Source organism: Dermacentor variabilis, chromosome 3 (assembly GCF_050947875.1).
Source record: "Dermacentor variabilis isolate Ectoservices chromosome 3, ASM5094787v1, whole genome shotgun sequence".
Lineage (NCBI taxonomy): Eukaryota > Metazoa > Arthropoda > Arachnida > Ixodida > Ixodidae > Dermacentor > Dermacentor variabilis.
This window is the reverse complement of record NC_134570.1, coordinates 10,353,195-10,372,553: the sequence shown is the minus strand read 5'-3', so window position 1 is coordinate 10,372,553 and position 19,359 is coordinate 10,353,195. Positions and strand designations below refer to the sequence as shown.

The following is a 19,359-nucleotide window of genomic DNA, read 5'->3' as shown; positions in this document are numbered from 1 at the left end:
ATAACACCATGAATGGCTTTAGACTGCATTCATACATCCTTTAATTAAGTAATTAACAATGGTTAAAAATACTTTAAATTGTGTCAGACTCTATATTTGTTCATTTCACTTCCTTTTTGCATTCTCTCTCTCTTTTAATTAAAAACAAACTGCATCTTTGTCACCAAACGCTTCATTACATGCCGTAAAATATAAAAAAGCACTCATTTCTTTTAATAGAGACAATCTCAAACTTGCTGTTTCTTTAAGGAAAGTGCTACCTATTGTGGGGGAAATTATAATAAACAAAAAATAGTAATGCCAATACAGTCACCGATCGATAGTTTGGACCTGATTGGCACCACCAAAAGATCTGAATAATCAAAAGTTAGAAATACTAGATTCGCCAAAAAAAAAAAAAAGTGACTTTATTTCACAAGTGGCCAAAAAAAGGGTGCCTAATTCTCATATTGTCTCTTTGGGGATACCTTCAATTTCACATCACCAGTGCAAGATGCATTGGCGTCTGCAAATGTCAGCATTCTTGGTACAGTGCCAAGTACACTATCATATCACAGTGCAAAAACGCTGCCACTCATTGATGTGTCTGATGCTAGTCATGCAAAATATTCTGAAAGTAAAAGTACCTTCAAAAGTGAGGCCCCAAAATTATGGCCTAAGTTTTTTGATGCACTGCTGTACACATATATGGTTGCCTTTGGCCTTGACATTCCGTAGGTGCAATTTTCCAGCAATTCCTTTTATGCTATTCTTTTTCACACTTTTCGTGCTTCATTAGTTGTCAGAGGGATGCTTTGCACACATTGTCAGTGGGATCGGCTGGCCATGAACGGTGGATGATAAGAGTGGCACAGAATCAAGCAGAAGGCATTGCTGCACTGTATTCTTATCAGCAACTGCTAGATCTACTAAACTTCGGTAGTTTCGGTTTCAAGGAAGCACCTGCGACATGGCCGATTACCATGCAGGTGACATATCAAGACGAAAACATCGCTATTTCTTCTCAACTCGGTGGCCAAATTAGCACACAGTCATGCAGTCAGAGTCAGAATTATCACATGGTGCACTGTAAAGTGTCTGAAATTTTATCATCCTTGTACATATGTTGATAGGGGCTAAGGTTGGTGCTGCAGAGCTATCTGAGTAATCAAGCCTGTCCGAATTATCGTTATCCGAATTATTGGTCGGCAACTGTAGCATTATTTGGGAACTTTACTCACATCATGGGTGGCACTCCTTTGTCAGACCTGGCCCTTGTGCCATTAAATGCCACATCATCATATCATATCACTCACTTTGCAACTCAAGTTGCCTACTAGCTTCGGCGGCTAGGCATGTGCTGGCTGCTGACTTGCCAAGCACACAACATGGGCCATTGGGTATATGTGGCTCAATACCCAACTTGCTACTGGCCTAGTAGATAACTTGGTTCACTGGGTATGTCCCACTGGGTATGTGACCCAGTAAACAACTTTGCCCATTCATTCCCATATCTGGGGTCGCCCCCTGGCGCTGGGGGCCAGGACCACCAAGGAAGAGTGGGACCGAGCTCTATGCAGCTTGGACCTTGAAGCACAGCTCTGGGCTGTCCATCAGGCCCGCAACGCAGCGGAGGGGTATGGCCTCTCTGTCCCGACGTGGGAGCGGCCCTCACTGCACACTGATCGCACGCACCAACGGACCACAAGAAAGTTATTCATCCATCCATCCATCCATTCGTGCTCATTCTTAGCCAATAGTCCTTGAGCTGGATAACCTGACACAGTGGACATTACTCTCATGAGAAATCAAAGTGCATACTGTACTAATTTTAAAAAATAATTTATTTTTTAAGTAAAAACCTTACGACATAGAAGGGTTGATTCAGAAATAAGGTACCCATCAATTTTAGAAATAGACAACATTGTTTATTCTCATACATCATTGGAAAGATGAAACATTGCTCTATTTTTCTACTTAATCGCCATCTTTTTCTATGCATTTTTATAGACGGTGTTCCAATTTCTGTGTCCCAATGTCGTAGAATGCCGCCAATCCATTGAGGAAGCGTTTCACCTCTTGTTTGACTTCATCGTCGCTCCAGAAGCATTGGCCACTCAAATGTTCTTTTAACTTTGTGAAAAAGTGATAATCACCAGGCGTGAGGTGTGGACTCTATGGTGGGTGGGGCATGACAGTCCACCCAAAGTTTGTCAAAAGTTCCTGGGTTTGACGGGAGATCTGAGATCGGGCATTGTCGTGAAGCAGCATTACACCGGCTGCCAGTCATCCTCGCCAGCTGTTCTGGATAGCTCCCCTGAGTTTTCTTAGTGTTGCACAATAATTGTCTTAATTGATTGTTGTCCCGCGTTTCATGAAATTGATCAGCAGAAGGAGTTTGTTTGAACTTCTTTGCTACTGGTGATTCTGGGTGACACCACTGTTTAGATTTTTGTTTCATTTTGGGAGTGAAATGAATTGTCCACGTTTCATCTCCTGTAACAATGGAGTCCAACAATCCTTCCTTATCCTCTTGACACTTTTGAAGAAACTGGCGAGCACAGTCAAGGCATTTCTCCGTGTGGTCTGATCTCAATAGCCGTGGTGCCCATCGAGCCCAACACTTGTGATACCCCAATTTTTCAGTCAAAGCTCTTTTCACTGTAATTTAAGAACTCCCAGAAATCTGAGCAACTCACGGACGGTGATTCTCCTGTTTTTAAGCACTTCGCGTTGGACCATCTCAATAACCGCCTCCGAAACTGATGGACTTCCACTCGGTTCTTCATCGGGGACTTCCTTCCGACTGGCACTAAACTCCCTGCACCACTTTCGGACGTGTTCAACGGACATACACTTGTCGCCATACACCTCTGTCAACTGACAATGAGTATCCACAGGTGGAGTTCCTTTAGCATGCAAAAAGCTAATTACGGAATGAATCTCGCACTTGGCGGGATCAACAATGGGAACCTCCATATTGGGCGGCTGCTGAACCAAGAATGATCGGCACAGCGAAGCACGGCAGGGGGGAATCAATAGTGGGGGAACAGCCGCGTGCAGCAGTGTTGCCGGATTTTGCCTCGCACCTTCCCATGTGGCTGGAGGGAGCTCTTTGGGAACCTTATTTCTGGATCAATCCCTGTATATTGCAATTTACGAGTTGTAGCTGGTGAGATTGCTAGGTGGTATATATCCACTTAGAGCAAATACTGAGGATGGCACGGGTTTCGTGATATTCTCCATCAAACTTGCAAAAAAATGCACTGTTGTACCAGTTACTTCTTAAGAAAACGTCGGTTTATGCATTGAAGTTCTTCAGTAACTGAGACGCCAATGTATTTTTGTCACCAACTTCTGTAATTACTATCTGGAAACTGGTCTTTCTCAAAATTTGTTCCAAGTAGATATGCCTTGCAAACTCACCGGATACATTTAGTAAATCTCAATAGTAACTAATTAAAAATATAATTAGTTTTGTTAATTAATGATCATTCATTTAGATTCCTTGTGCAAGTGATGTCCGCCTCTGACATTAAAATTAAATTAGAGAGTTTTTAGGGCCAAAACTACTTTCTTATTATGAAACACGCCGTAGTGGAGGACTCCGGAAATTTTGACCACCTGGGGTTCTTTAACACACACCTGAAGCTGAGAACACTGGGCCTCTAACATGAAGAACAAATAATTTAGGAGATGCAACTCTGCTACTTCACGGCGATGCAACTCTCCTCCTCATAATGTCAGGCAGAAGCGTGATGGCGGACGCCGTGACAGCACCGCCTACCAAACGGCAACCAAACTAATTCACGTAATGGTATGTCGAGGTGATTCAGCGGATCCATCCAACGTGAGGAGTGCGGTGCAAGCTCTTGTTGTCTGCTCACGTGCGGCTGCTTGATGCCAGAGCGCTGCCCTTGCATTAGGAAGCTATAGCTTGAATACACTAGCAGAACATGATGCCTGTCACTAAATGAGATGGCAGCTGTTAGAAGATGCTCCTGCTAAGCTGGCCGGAGCATCATGAGAGAAGGACTGACCGAATGTGATCATTTCACAAAGCTCTCCACAATCACTAGGGCAATTTGCTTAAGTTTTTTTTACCTGCATGCTAGGGCAGAAGTTTTCATTTTGGGAAAATGGCGTACAATATGTTCTTATGACACACACACACTCACACGCACGCACGCGCACACACACACACACACACACACACACACACACACACAAAAAGTGTAAACCCACCGTGGTTGTTTAGTGGCTATGCTGTTGGGCTGCACTAAACACGAGGTCGCGGGATCGAATCCCGACCACGGCGGCCGCAAATTGATGGGGGCGAAATGCAAAAACACTTGTGTACTTAGATTTAGGTGCACATTGAAGAACTCCAGGTGATCCAAATTTCCAGAGTCCCCTACTACGGTGTACCTCATAATCATAAAGTGGTTTTGGCACATAAAAAAACTATAATTTAATTTTTAACAAAGGTGTAACTTGGCTGCAGTGGAGAGCTTATGCACAAATGACTTGAAGGTTCAGACGTGCACGCCTCCTTCGCAATCGAGCTCACCTGAAAGTCCACAGCATTTTTGGAGTTTGTGACTGTCATCAATGACAACTTGTGACTTGTTACAAGTAATGGCGACCTTCGCTCATTTGGCGCTGATTTCACCGGTAATATTAAAGAGCTTCTGGCCTGGCTCTTGGTTTCTTTGCTGGGCACAAGTCAAGTCGAAGCTTTGGAAACACGCAAGATACCATCCCATTGAGCAACAAAAGACTTTTTTAGCTGGTCAAGGATGACTGCGCCTCCAACCTCAGCATAATATTTACGCCCGCTGACCATTCCACTGGGAAAATACTATTCACAGATGTAGTCACTTATTGTCACTTCTCAATCCTCTCTTCCAATAGCTCTCGCCCATTCTTGCAGGTGTTCAGGGTCACTTGGAGCTTTGAAAGTTCAAACATTTTTCACGCAGTACTTATATCCACTGTTACAGTTTGGGAGGAAGCATCGGCACCCCATTGTCATCTATTAGTGAACACTTACATCGTAGAGTAGCAGTAGGGGAACATCAGGACTTACAAAGTGATGATTCTGACTGCTCGAAGCGAGTGGCAGACACTGCTCTGCTCTGCTGTTCCATCTGTTCATGTCTGCCCAAACGTGCACAGAAATATAATTAAATTTTGTTTCCCCACTCAGCAGCTATGTCTAACATACTCGAAACATGACCGTTGTTGCAATCTGTGGTGACGCATCGGCTCAGACTCCTGATCGTCAATTGTAGAAGCCTTAGAAACAAAGTTGATCATTTTAATTTACTATTAAATTCTGTTAAGCCCGCAGTAGTATTAGGAACTGAATCATGGCTCGATTCTACGGTCCTCGATAGAGAAATATTCCCTCTTGGTTATCACAGTTTTAGGTGGGACCGTGAATCAAGGGGAGGAGGCATATTTATTCTTGTAAGATCCGACTTGCCCTGTGTTCGAGTTGATTCTGATTTGCAATATGAATCTGTATTTTGCAAGTTGTGGGCCGAAAATGGTAAAAGTTTTCTTATTGGATCTTATTAGCGAACCCCTGGTGCTTCTTATCATGAGGTTGCACAAATGACTACTTTTCTTGAGACAGTTCAAAGGGATCACATTATATTGGGAGGAGATTTTAATCTTCCCAGTATAGATTAGGGATCTGGCAATATGCTTACACGTACTGCCACAGCAGTTTATATACAGCTTTCTTTGAGTTTGTGCACGAAAATATGCTCCATCAGTTCGTAAGAGACTCTACGCGTAATGATAGTACTGGTAATGTACTTGATCTGTTGTTTTGTGATGCACCAAGCATTGTATTAAATGTACGTGTTTTGCCTGGTATAAGCAATCATAATGGTATTCTAGCCGACACTATTTTTCGAAATGTGTGTGTATCAAAAAAACCTCCTGGAACTGTGTATGCATATGATAGGGCTAACAACACTGCACTAAAATTAGTGTTTGAATCTTATTTTCCTACTTTTGACACATTGGCCGATGAATTAAACGTGGAAGAGTTATGGGGAATACTTAAAAACAAGCTTTTCAAACTGCAAGATAACTTTATTCCCCTTCGAACTCTGTCTTCTAAACGTGCAGAAGATAAACCATGGTTTCACTGTCGACTCCATTCCTTATTACGAAAAATTTGAAGAATCTATCGGCAGATTAAAACTAAGAAATGGAATAGTCATCACATGCGGTTAGTTGAGTTAAAACGTAGCTTTAGAGAGCTGGCTGGATTTGCTAAACGCACATACTTTGCAAACTTGGAGCAGAGATTAGTAGACGATCCTAAGGAATGTCAAAAATATGTTAAGAGAAGGATGACACTTCTGTTCCACCCTTGCACTGGTCCGACAGAATTGTTAATGATGACTCAAGTAAGGTCGAAATTTTTGTTAATTACTTTTCATCAGTATTTCAGTGCACTCATTCAAACATTAGTGGGGTTAATAGTGTTGATTTTCTAGTTAAAGCTGACAAAATGCCTGAGGTTGTGTCTAGTGTGATGGGCATCGAGCAGCTATTGCAGCGCTTGAAGCCAACAAAAGCGTCTGGTCTGGATGATATCCCTGCATCATTCCTTGTAAATTGCTCTGGCATTTTATGTTCGTACTTGTGTCGCTTATTTCAAGATTCCTTAAATAACAACATTGTTCCTGGTGATTGGAAAATAGCCCAAGTGGTGCCAATTCATAAGAGTGGACAGAGGGACAGAGTTGAGAATTACAAACCAGTATCCTTAACTAGCATTGTATGTATAGTTAAGGAACATGTGATTTATAGCTGCATCATGTCTCATCTTGACAACAATAACCTTCTTCGTCCTAGTCAGCATGGGTTTCACCAAGGTTTTTCAGCAAGGTTATGGTTTTTCGTGTACGACACAATTGGTTGCATTCACTCATGAGCTAGTCTCAGCAGTCGACAAGAAACAAATTGTTGACTGTATATTTCTGTATTTCAAAAAAAGGTTTTGACGTCGTTACACAGTCTACTGATCGCTAAACTTCGAGGTTACAAATTGGATGACAAAGTTATCGCATGGATTGCCGAGTATCTTCGCTCGAGACAGAGGTTTGTGGCTCTTTACAGATGTTCCTCTGAATATGTTCCTGTGACTTCTGGTGTACCTCAGAGATCAGTTTTAGGTCTACTTTTATTTTTGTTGTTCATTACTGACATCACTTTGGGCATTACATCATCATTTAGAATGTTTGCAGATGACTGTATAGTATATAGGGTCATCAACAGCGAATCTGACCAACAAGCACTACAACATGATTTGGATTTGATTGCCACATGGTGGAAAAAATGGAAAATGTCACTGAATGTGAAAAAGTGTGTCCACGTCACCTTTACCAGGAAGCACTCATATGACAGCAATCATTACACTATAAATAATGGTACTCTTAAACAAGTGACAGAATATAAATACTTAGGTGTATTTTTTTCTGCTGATCTTAGATGGAAAAGACATGTTGCTCATGTTAGGAACAAGGCTGTCGGAGCATTGGGTTTCTTGAAACGTAACTTCAGTAGTTTGCCGCAGAAACTTAGGGAGCAACTGTATTTCACACATGTCCGCAGTACATTGGAGTATGCGTGTGTTTGCTGGGATCCATATACTACAGAACTTGTAGATAAACTAGAAAAGGTGCACAACAGGGCAGTTCGGTTTGTCCTTGGCAATTATGACAGGATGCTTAGCATGACAGAAAGCAATAAAGTATTAAATTGGCACCTTCTTGAACACCATCGTCGAAATCTCAGATTAGAAGTTCTTCATAACATACACTACTCTAAAACGGGGATAGCTAGAGAATTGTATTTTCAGCCACCCACATATGTTTCTAAAAAGTGAGATCACAAATTAAAAATATGTGAGATTCCTTTTAAAAGGGACACTTTCCGCTACTCTTTCTTTGTTCATACTATAAGAGATTGGAATACTCTACCACTTGACACTGTCTGTATTTGTTCAAATGATGATTTCTTCCACGTTTTATGAAGGTAATTTTGAGTGCTTGTTTATATGAGTTGTACTCTCCCTGCTGTAAGGCCTGAATGGCGAAGCAGGTACCCAATAAATAAAAAATAAATAAATAGGCATTTCTTATGGTGCATGTTCATACACGAGGACAAATTCTCATCTTTCGTTATGTCAACGAACTTGTAAAGCTCCAAGTGCAGTTTTGTATACTCGCCTAGCTATGATTAGAGATCATCTGCTCTTTGAAGTGTGCTGGTTTCTTCCTCTCATTGCCACATATAAAACATGTGATCCTAAATATAAATCTTGAAAAAAAATATCTGTACTGAAATGAGCTACAGATCCTTTATGCCTTGAGTGCAAGTGGCCAGTAGAAGACGATGCTGGATGCCGTCAGAGACCACGGCTGCAGGCGCTCCGCTCCAACTGTAAGGGGCGGTGTGCCTCCATTCACCAATGCACGATAGCACGCCTGAAACTGCATGTCTCCTCCCCACCCAGTGTGACATTATCATGACTCACGCTGGTGCCAACCCATAGTTTCGCCTCCTGTTCTTTCCCCGTGGCCTCTGAGTATAGTATATTGTATTGGTATATTAGTAGTATTGGTATATTAAAGCAGTAGTGCCCCATCCACAATAGACACCTCCATGTTGAGCATTGTAGCCTGATGGAGAGCCATTGCAACGAAGTTACAGCCAGGATACTAGAGCTACTGTAGAGTTTCAACTGAGCTGCAGTGATTATTAGATATACTGTGTCACGGTCAATTTGGCATTGTGGTTGGCAGTGAGATTGCTACTTCATGTGTTGTGGTGGCAGTATGGTATGTCGCTCACTACATTGCTTTAATTTTGATCGCATGAATGTCAACATTCATCGTAAGGTGTGTTATGCCAAACGTTATAAATAATGTTGTTGTCATCATTGGTTGTCGTTGTCAGTTTGCCAAAGTATATTAAAAAATGGGTTTGTGTTTGGAACATTTGTTACTTTTGTAGAAAAAGATACATTTAAAAAGATAATATGCTAAGATGTAAAAAAAAAAACATTTCCACAGCTATCGTGCACAAGGCAAAAACGCTTTATTATTCTGATCTAGCTATGCACTTTTCCTTAAACTTCTGTAGGCTATTCGAGTGCTGGGACTGCTCGGGGCACTGGAACCATTCAAGCACAAGCTAAACATGGGGATGATTGATGACTTCAGCGATTCAGGAGCAGTTGTTAGCATCAGTGTGGTCCCACCCGAAAGTCAAGGTTGGTGAATCACTTGCCCAACTGCAAGTGATTGCATGTGCAAGCTGTCCTGTCAGCTTCTTTGATGCGCAATATTCACTGATAAATCCAAAGTAATCTGCTTTGTAGGAAGTGCACTGTCAGTGCAAGATTAAAATGAGTTAAGATTACTTAGGTCAAATTTTTATGTTTCCACATTTACCAGTGTATTTGACCCTGCAAGGTTCAGGCATGACGTTGAGATTTTGGGCCACAGCACATCTTCATCTTCAAATGCATCTTCTTATCAAAGTGCTTCTAGATTATAATTAGAGTCTAGATTAGGAAAAAATAGTATACACGACATGCTTAGTTCTAAAGACCTCTGGCATAGAGCTTCTTGTGTTGGTCTTAAGTGTTTTCACAACAGTCGATCCCGGATGTACTGAACTGTTAGGGGATTGCAAAATAATTCGATATATAGAGTATTCAAAATACAAAAAATACGCCTGCCTGAACCTTATATGAAATCTCCGCATGTCTTTCAGTTTCCCGAGATTGTAAAAAGCTGGAATTCACCGATTTGGTTCTCCAAGGGCGTGTTGAATGCACAAAAGTTTACTCATTTTTTTGCACATGATCTTTGATATACTGATTGCAATGCTAACCATAAGAGCTGGTGTTGCTCAGATACAGTGTGCTTCAAGTGCGTGGAAGTGCTTGTTGCTCAATTTTATTCAGGAGAAGGTAGAAATGAACAGAAGCAAATCAGCCTGTATGTATATGCGTTTCGCCATCATCAGTACACTTGTGCTGTCGACTTCATATGTGGCACCCTGGTGGCACCATCAAAATTGATCAACTTATCCGGCAGGTTGAATTAAACAAGGTGCAGAAAATACACAAAAACAAATAGCTGATTCATTTGGCAGTATTTTCCAGATTCTTACTCGCCCTGAATCAAATGTGCACCCACTTTCTATATGTCCAAAGTAGAAAACTAATGCAGAAATTACGTTAAAGCCCCTAAACAAAGTAGAAATCTAGCGTGCACCCAATTTTTTAGCAAGAAAAATGTGTTGCATAATATGTGTCATACAACGCAGCCAGTTTTCTAAATTCAGCATCACTGCATTATGTTTTAAAGTCAACTCCGCAGCCATATTGCTATGATATGCAGTAAAGTATACGAACGCCGCCCAGTAGGTTTTGGCATTGTGTCCGATTGCACCACGCAGCCAATTTATTGCCCAATTTTTCTGAAAAAGAAAGAAAGAAAGAAAGTAAAAGGCATGTGTTAGTGTCAGGTAAAACCAGGCAATCAGACATTGTGAGCTACAGTTATTACTTGCAAATCTTGAAACGCAGTGTGAAAATGGGTGTTTTCAATGGAATATGACGTATATGTTCAGAGCATTTACTGCCCCCTAATCTTTGCTGAGAGACGCTACCACTAAAGTGGTCGCTATCGGGGTGACCACAGGGGTCAGGCACATGTGTGCTGACTGGTCAAGTTCAAATCAACTAGTGAAAGCCAATTTTAGGATCGAAATAATGAAAGTTTGGGCCCATCGAAATGCATGGACGCTGGCCAGGGCCTTCGGCTAGGACGTTTGGCTATGATCAAACAAGCGAAAACTTGAATTAACCAGAGTGAAATTAAAGGTAGTCTTCTGCACTGTGAATTATGCTTGAACAAACCTGGCCACGTATCCAAACAGTATGCCATTTTGGGCCAATCTGGCTGATTGTTTTACATTGGCAACTAGTCAACCAGGTAGTTTTGTCGGGTTTCAGTTTCTGAACTAACTTCATTTTGGAACCAGTCATCCTTGCTTCTCGTGCAGCACATGTTTGGTGCGTGGCGCCTCGCAGCCTCTTTGTTTTGGGCCCTTCCCCTCCAGCTGTGCTACATCATGCCCTGCCAACACTACACCAATGTCATTAGATTTAAAAGTGGCTTTCAGCTTACAGAACATCCAAGTCCATCCCCATACAATTGTAACTCTGCGAGCACGAATGAAATCCTTTCAACTCACTCATCCCACAGCGATGAGATTTGCACGCTGCTTCCTCAATGGTATTTCCACAAATTGCTGACGTGGCATGCGGTGGTTTTGTTAAGTTCAAACTGTAATGTAAGAATAGGGGGTGTGTGAATACCGAATAGTAGATTTTGACTCAAATCAAGAAAGCTGAATGTTGAATCAAATATTGAGTATTAGAAAAGTTTATCACAAAATGTAATGCTTACAATTTTGGGCAACGATAACATCATAACAGCCTCCTAGCATAGCATAGCAAGAATGTAGCAAGCTATCAGTAATTTTGGTACATAAAAATCAAGATATACAATACAGTCTACTTTAATTAAAGGGAACTCCAAATTAGTATACCAGCACTGATTACAATTCAGTTCTAGTATAAATATCCTGAAAATATTTTTTATCTGTGGGATGTCAGTTGAATAGAATTAAGTGATTTTTTTTTACCTCTGAAACTAAAATATTACCATATAGACTAGTGTAAGGGCTGGACTTCTACTTTCAAAAATTTGACAAGGTGCAGCCCTCACACGGGACCAAACCTTTTGGTCAAATTGGTGCCAGCACAGCCGGTGACTTATGCACACCCCGGATCCGTTGCATCAGAAGTGAACGCGTCCCTGTCACCATCTGGTAGCGGCACATGGAACTATGCAGCGTGCGGCCCTGAGGCGCTGAACGCAATTGGTTCTCTTTTGGAAATTTTCTTTTTTTGCAAATTTCGGTTGCCAAGTCCAGGGTTCAGCCCTTACACTAGTCTATATGGTAGGAATGTTATGTTGTACTAAGTACCAATCAGGCTCTTAGTTCAAAAGTTAACCTGTGTACTATTATGACTGTTAGTTATTTCATAGAAAGTATTGCTTTCCAGTTTGACTTCAGAATACAAAAGGGCTTTCCAGTCTTTATGGTAAGTTGTTTATCATGAGGCCAATCTGCGCGACAGACGAAAGCACGGACCGCACATCACTTGACTCAATTACTGCTTAGCATGTGGCTATCGTTGGCGCTGTGGGGGTTGATTGTGGTCAGCGCCAACAGTAGAGCAGGCACCTTTTCATTTTCAGGTTTAGCATTATTTGCCACCTGTCAAAGATCAAGAGAATCATGAAAAGTTCGCACAATGCCCCCTCCCTCTCCCCCCTTTCCTCGTCAGTCCGCTGTCCACACATATGAATGCAGTCGGGCGGTCAGCAAACTAGTCACATGACACTTTTGTGCCCACTATGTATAATAATAACCAGTCTCGTAACGGGTTGCTCGAAGCAACAAAAAGATACCAGTGTGCATCTACGAACGGCATCGGGAATGAGAGGCTACCATATAGTGTAACAGATAGCACAACCGTGAGCAACACTGTTGCCATGCCAAACACTTGATTTTGTTTGCGAGGCGATTTGTCAGCTTTCCTAATGTAATGCAGACGGCTGCAAAAAGATCTGCATTGATTCAACACCAAACTGTAGCTTTAGTTGCCGATACCTGACGAAGCAGCCACAATTGCACACCGTTTAGGCCTAATGGCCAAGGCAAAAATTCGCCGCTGGCCATTGTCGTAATGGGCCACAAGCCATCATGCAGTTAATATGGCTGTACAAGTGGTTCATCGCGAGATCACGCATACTGGTTAGATTGATGCCTGTGTTGAAGTTCGTCCCGCCTCGTATCCAACACAATCCGCATGCCTTCCAGTAGCCAATCAGCACGATCTTCACACATTCTATTACACTTTATGAAATATGCGCTGCTTTTGTTGCCATTCTCTCTGTCCGTGTTGCGTCATCGTTTCGATTGGTCCTGTCAACATGGACAAACTTTGTACCAACATAGGTGGCCCTGGCTGGCATGTTGCTATTCTACGAATTCGGCATTCTGGTGCTCTGCGTTCAATCCCAGCATCGGGCTGACGTCGGGGAGCGCATGCAATAGGGCAGAAGTGCAGAGACAAATTCCACGTAACAGTGGCTCGTCTGTGGCACGCTTGGCACTCCTTTTGCACCAAAAACAACAAACTAAGGTGCTCGCTTGTGTGGCATCGAGCACAAGGGGCTCCATGGCACACACAACATGTGGCACTGTGAGGATCTCTGCACCGAATACATAAAAAAAACTAATAGCAGGTATTCCATTCGTGACTCTAATTATTTGAATGTTCACTATTCGGTTTGATTTGGTGATATTCGAGTATTAGCTCACTCCTAGTAAAAATCCATCGAAGTTGGGATTTGAGTCGACAGTAAAACCTGTGCTTGTCTACGTGCTTGCCTACGTGCTTGTCTCGTGTCCCCTTCGTGTGTTGTTGTATTCGGCGCCGTCTTTGTAATCATGCTTAACCAACTAGCCCACCAACACATGCTCAGTAAAACCTCATTAATTCGAACTCTGTTAATTTGAAATCCCAGATAATTCAGAAGGTTTTCTGTGGTCCCATATTTTCCTATGTAAATTCAACTGGATAATTCGAATTGGCGGCCTAGGCCAACCCGGGTAATTTGAAGATTTGGGGTGCTATGCAGCAATTCCCGATCCCCATTTCACCACAAACCCGACGAAATGAGTGCCATTCAGAGCCGCGAGGTGACGCCACATAGCAATTGCGATTATTTATAGACGAAGAGCCCGGCCCGTAGTACTGCTAGCACAAAAATCAGTCCACCATATGCCCCGCGCACTGCCGAAACACGCACCTACTGTGGAGAAGACGTGCAGTGAAGCATGTCTTCTCCTTGCAGTCACAGCGGTCACAGTGTCAACGCATGTTTCGTGCTGCTGCCACTGCCTGCCTTTCGCCCATCCTCTGTCTGCGCCTGCGGCGACGTGTGTGCATGTAACGCCGGTCTGCATTGTTTCTTTGTGTGCAGTGGTTAGGGTTGTTGCAGCTAGCGTGGTGTTCTTTTTTTTTTTTCTGAACTGTGCAGAAGTGCCAGTGAGCGAAGATGCCAAAGTATAAGACTTTAGCACTGCAGCAGAAGTTCTGCTGTATCCAAGAAGTGGGTAAGAACACGTGTTCCAAGACCGAGTTGGCTGGAAGGCACAGTGTGCCCCTCTTGACGTTGTCCACAATATTGAAGGACAAGTCGAAGGTTTTGGAGGCCTACAGCAAGACATATTCTTCGAAGCAGTCGCGAGTACAGGCTCCCACATACCAAGATACCACATACCAGCGCAAACGAAAGCGTCGTTGACGACTGGAAGAAACACATGTTGGCTCCATTGCTTAGCGAGTATGGTGCAGACGATATGTACAACCTTGACAAGGCAGCCCTTTTTTATAAGATGCTGCCCACAAAAACATTTGCAGCGAAGGACACCATGGTCAAGGGTCGAAAGCAGGGCAAGGAAAGAATTACCGTTCTGTTCGGCGCGAACATATGCAGTAAACACAAGTTGCCACTGCTTGTAGTTGGAAAGAGTGAGAAGCCTCGCTGCTGTAAATATGCGCGGCGGCCGTCAAGAGATGAGCTTATCTACCGGCACAACAAGAAAGCCTGGGCACACGCATAATATATGAAGGTTACGTTCGGCAGCTTGACTACAAGTTCGTGGCCACAGGGAGGAATGTACTCTTTGTTGTTGATGATTGCCTGGAGCATGGTGACATCCCACACCTGAAAGCTATCAAGATGTTATTTCTTCCTTCGAACACCCCGTCAATCTCACAGCTAACGGACCAAAGCGTCATTCACCACACAAGAAAGATTTAGCGCCACCACCGACTCAAGCCCATGCTCCTTTGCTACGACAATGGCAAGGAGTACTCCATCGAGACCTCCTTGGGGCCATATGTCTTATTGTGTATGTATGGAAGCAAGTGGAACCCACTTTTATCATGCGGTGTTTTTAACACGCTGGCTTCTCGAAGGAAAGCACCGTCAATGCTGATGCTGACTATTCATGTGCACTTGATGAAGAAGGAGCTGAGTATTGCGACCGGATCAATGCACTCTGCACAGAGAATAGCGAATCTGGTGCAGTCGGCTTCACCGAGTATCTGAACTTCGAAAATGGTCAACAAACATGCTACTCAGACTTGGAAAGTGAAGCTACATCTGTTGCGACTATGTGCGATGACACCAACGAAAGACGATGCTAACGAGCCCTCCCGAGCACCTGCTCTCAGAGAAGTTATCGGATCGCTGAACGTCATCCGCAATTTTGTTGAGTGCCACGATGGAAATTCTCAAATGCTGCATATAGTTGGCCAACTAGAAAACATGACCCTTGTAGCCTCGAACTACAGGACACAGCAAACCAGCATCTCTGATTACCTTAAGTAAGCCAAAGATAGCCTAATAAAGGTAACGCATTCTTGCAGCAAAATTTTTTGCCTGGGTTGCATTTTTCTGTGTGTTAATTCAAACATCCACTTAATTTAAAGATTTTTTACAGTCCCGATGACTTTGAATTAACAAGGTTTTAGTTTATTATATATGCGCAACTCCATGCTTGGAGTATGGGACCTAGCATGTTCTCGTCAGGAACGCAAGTGGAACTACTGGTCGCAGAAATGTGGTGCTACGCTCTTTCAGTGGTACGTAACTAGATTCATGTCCGCGATGCCTTTTATGCAATAACTGCATCATATCGCAACATAAAAGTATGTCAGACTTCACCCCTTAAGTGTTTTGAACGACCTCAGCTCTTCGATGCAATCATGGTTAATTTGCTTTGGACAACTACAGCTTGTCACTGGCAATTTTCGTGTTTTCAAAGCGACTTAGGCGAACTAGACACGTACACTTAGTTTTTCTCCAACTACATAGAAGACTGCAGTGCCAGTGTTTGAAATCCGTGGTAATTTCGCTCTTTTTTGTTTTATCACATAGATGTCAGCACTTCTTTAGTGCCTCGTAGGAAACTATAATTCAGCTTTTGTGTTCTACAAGATAGATGGCAGCCATTTCATCAGCGCTCAAAGACCGCATTTCTAGAATCGTAAGCCTTTGGCATCTTTATGCAGTCTGCCACTGACAGCTTGCACGTGCAAAGGAAAGTCGCTGCTCAGCTGTGACAGTGAAAGTGAGAGTGAAAGTGATGCACTAGGGTTGCCAAATTCCGAGGCATTACCTGGCTTTTCTCTAAACGTTAACGGCCAGGACGAAGCACTGAAATTTATTGAGAAACAGAGAGAGCTCTTCCAAAAAGAATGTGAGGCCGAACGTGCAGAAGTGCGGGAAGTGCATGCTAGGGAGAAGGAAATTTTAGAGCTCAAACTGAGATTGGTCCTAGCAACAGAGTGTCACCGCGATGACGAGAGTTTGGCATCAGTGTCCTCCGGCTCGCAGTCTCCAAAAGCCAACAAAATCTGTCTGCATAAGCTAATGCACCATTCGATGAAAAGCGTGACAACTTGGATGCATACTTGCATCAGTTCAAAACGATAGTGCTCGGACAAGGCTGGGACTAGAGCAGATGGACCACAGCCCTAAGTCTATGCCTGGTAGGTGAGGCACTGAGTGTCTTTGGGAGGAAGACTACCTCTGACTCCCTAGATAATGACAAGGTTAAGAAGGCACTACTACAAAGATTCCAACTTACAGCGGAATGTTTTTGCAAGCGATTCCAAAACTGTAAGCCGGAAGACACAGAAACGGGAAAGCAATTTGCGTGCCGCCTGTCAAATTATTTTGACCAGTGGGTGGAAATGGCCGATGTCGCAAAGACTTATGTGAGGGTTGGTGATTGCTTGGTCGGTGAGCAATTCTTAGCTTGCTATAGCCATAATCTGGGTGTCTTCCTAAGTGAGAGAAAGTTGGATTCACTTAACGATCTAGCTGAACACGCTGATCAAATTTTGGAGGCACAGGGGCTGACAAACCTAGGAAAAGTGAAAGAGGACCCAGAGAGAAAGTAGACGAGGCAGAATACGAGCCTCGGGAAACCGTGCGCCCACCCCAGTTAAGGTGTTTTTTCTGTAATCGTACCGGGCACTATGCCGTTAACTGTCACGTAGGGAACAACCGCTCCAACCAACAAATAGTGTGTCAATTATGCAATAGAAAGGTACAACATGCGAATGAGTGTACATCTGGCACATCACAAAAAAAAACAATGTGCATAATAGGCAAGTGCGGAAAAACCGACTCGCAACCGAACTGCGCAGAGGTGAACCAGGCTCAAGAGAGTCAACAGGTACCGAGGGAAAAGCGAAAGGAAGGAGGCCCAAAGGAACAAGTTCTACCTGTCGTAGAAGGAGAGGTTCATGGACAGCGGGTAACAGTGCTAAGAAATAGCAGCACAAATACAGTTTTAGTGCAGAGGAGCCTGGTATGTGAAAAAGATCTGACCGGAGTGCTAACACAAGTTACCCTGGTTGACAACGCAGTGAGGTACCTACCTGAAGCCTGTATTCAAGTCTCCACACCGTATTATACCGCGTGGCTTAAGGCAAAATTCCTTGAAGAGCCATTATACTACAGTCGACTCCCGTTAATTCGAAGCCGCTTAATTGGAATTTTCGGTTAATTAGAAGTGAAGTGCTGGTCCCGTCAGTTTTGCATGTAATCCTATAGAAGAAATCGCTCGATAATTCGAAGTCCTCATCCAGTAATATTGTTTAATTGGAAGTTAATTTTCAGCCGGGATCCTCGAGGTGACCGTCATTCTTTGGTAGAATGTGCAATTTTTCAAGTGTTGCAACAGTTCCGTGCTCCGCGTTGGTGTCATCGCCACCGCAGCCGCCCGCAACGCCATCCATCTCGGAGCGGCGCAATTATTCATTGCTACGGCTGCCGTGGCCTCCGCGATCAACTCCGGCGGGAGGCGAAGCGGCTCCCGCCGGAGGCCACGCGTGGCTGCCGCGCGTGGCCAGAGCTGATCGCGGAGGCCACGCGGGTGCCATAGGTGCACTCAGCGCTGCATACTGGCAGTGGCGAGATTGTGCGAGATTAGTCTTGCAGCGTGCGCAGCGTTACGTCGAGGCATGTGTTGGTCGAGCGCCTTTGTGCGGGAAGCTTGTAGGCTAGGTTGTTCCAAGAGTGATTCGGAATTGACTGTACCTAGTCGCGCAGTTTATAGCCATGGCAAACTGTGGCTCTTATCGCACGCTCGACCTGGCAACGAAAGTCGAGGTTTTGAAGGAAGTTGAGAAGGGAGGTGCCGCCAAACAAGACATAGCGCGGAAGTACGGGATCAAGCCGAACACGCTCTCTAACTACATCAAGAACAAGCGCACAATAATGGATGCATTTGAGAACGACAAGTTCAAGACTTCTCGGAAGCGAATGCGCACCGGCGCTTACCCAGAGTTGGAGAAGGCTCTGCTGGTTTGGATTAGGGAGGCCAGGAGCAACAAACTTCCTCTCAGCGGAGACATCGTTGCGATGAAAGCCCGAACACTTGCAGCAATGTTGGGGATCGAGGACTTCGTTTCGTCAGATGGATGGCTGACGCGCTTTAAAGATCGCCATGACCTGGTTTTCAAGAGCGTGTGTGGCGAAAAGGCGTCCGTTAACCAGGAAACATGCGCCACGTGGAAGGACGGAAAGCTGTGTGAATATCTCGCCGAATACAGACCGGAAGACATCTTCAATGCAGATGAGACTGCACTCTTCTATCGGCTTCTACCAGAGAAGACCCTGTCACTCAAGGACGACGACTGTGCTGGGGGCAAACGCAGCAAGGAGAGAGTGTCGGTGCTGATCGCGGCAAACATGACTGGCACGGAACGATGTCGGTTACTTGTGATCGGGAAAGCCGCGAAGCCGAGATGTTTTAAAGGCGTGAAGACGCTGCCTGTGGACTATGAGGCGAACAAAAAAGCGTGGATGATGGCCGAAATCTTCAAGAGCTGGATAAGCAAATTGGACCGCAAGTTTGCTGCTTCGAACCGCAATGTGTTGTTCCTTGTCGATCACTGCAGTGCTCACGTGAATGTGCCAGCCTTGAGTGCAATACGCCTCGCATTTTTGCCTGCAAACACAACGGCTGTTTTGCAGCCAATGGACCAAGGCATCATCAAGAATGTTAAAGTCCTGTACAGGCGGCACCTCCTCGAGCGCATGCTTTTGTGTATGGATAGCTCCACAAAGTACGAGGTGAGCCTGCTTAGTGCCATCCACATGTTGGCGCGAGCAT

At 44.0% G+C, this 19,359-nt stretch overlaps 1 protein-coding gene across 3 annotated transcripts in view; it reads left to right on the top strand.

Moving 5' to 3' along the window:
* The window catches only part of mTor (serine/threonine-protein kinase Tor), a 461,269-nt gene that overhangs the window by 176,181 nt on the left and 265,729 nt on the right, over window positions 1-19,359 (top strand). For all 3 annotated transcript variants that reach the window (XM_075684170.1, XM_075684168.1, XM_075684169.1), the window contains one exon: window positions 9,151-9,280. In XM_075684170.1, coding sequence (XP_075540285.1) covers window positions 9,151-9,280 — 130 coding nt within the window. The remainder of the gene's footprint in view (window positions 1-9,150; window positions 9,281-19,359) is intronic.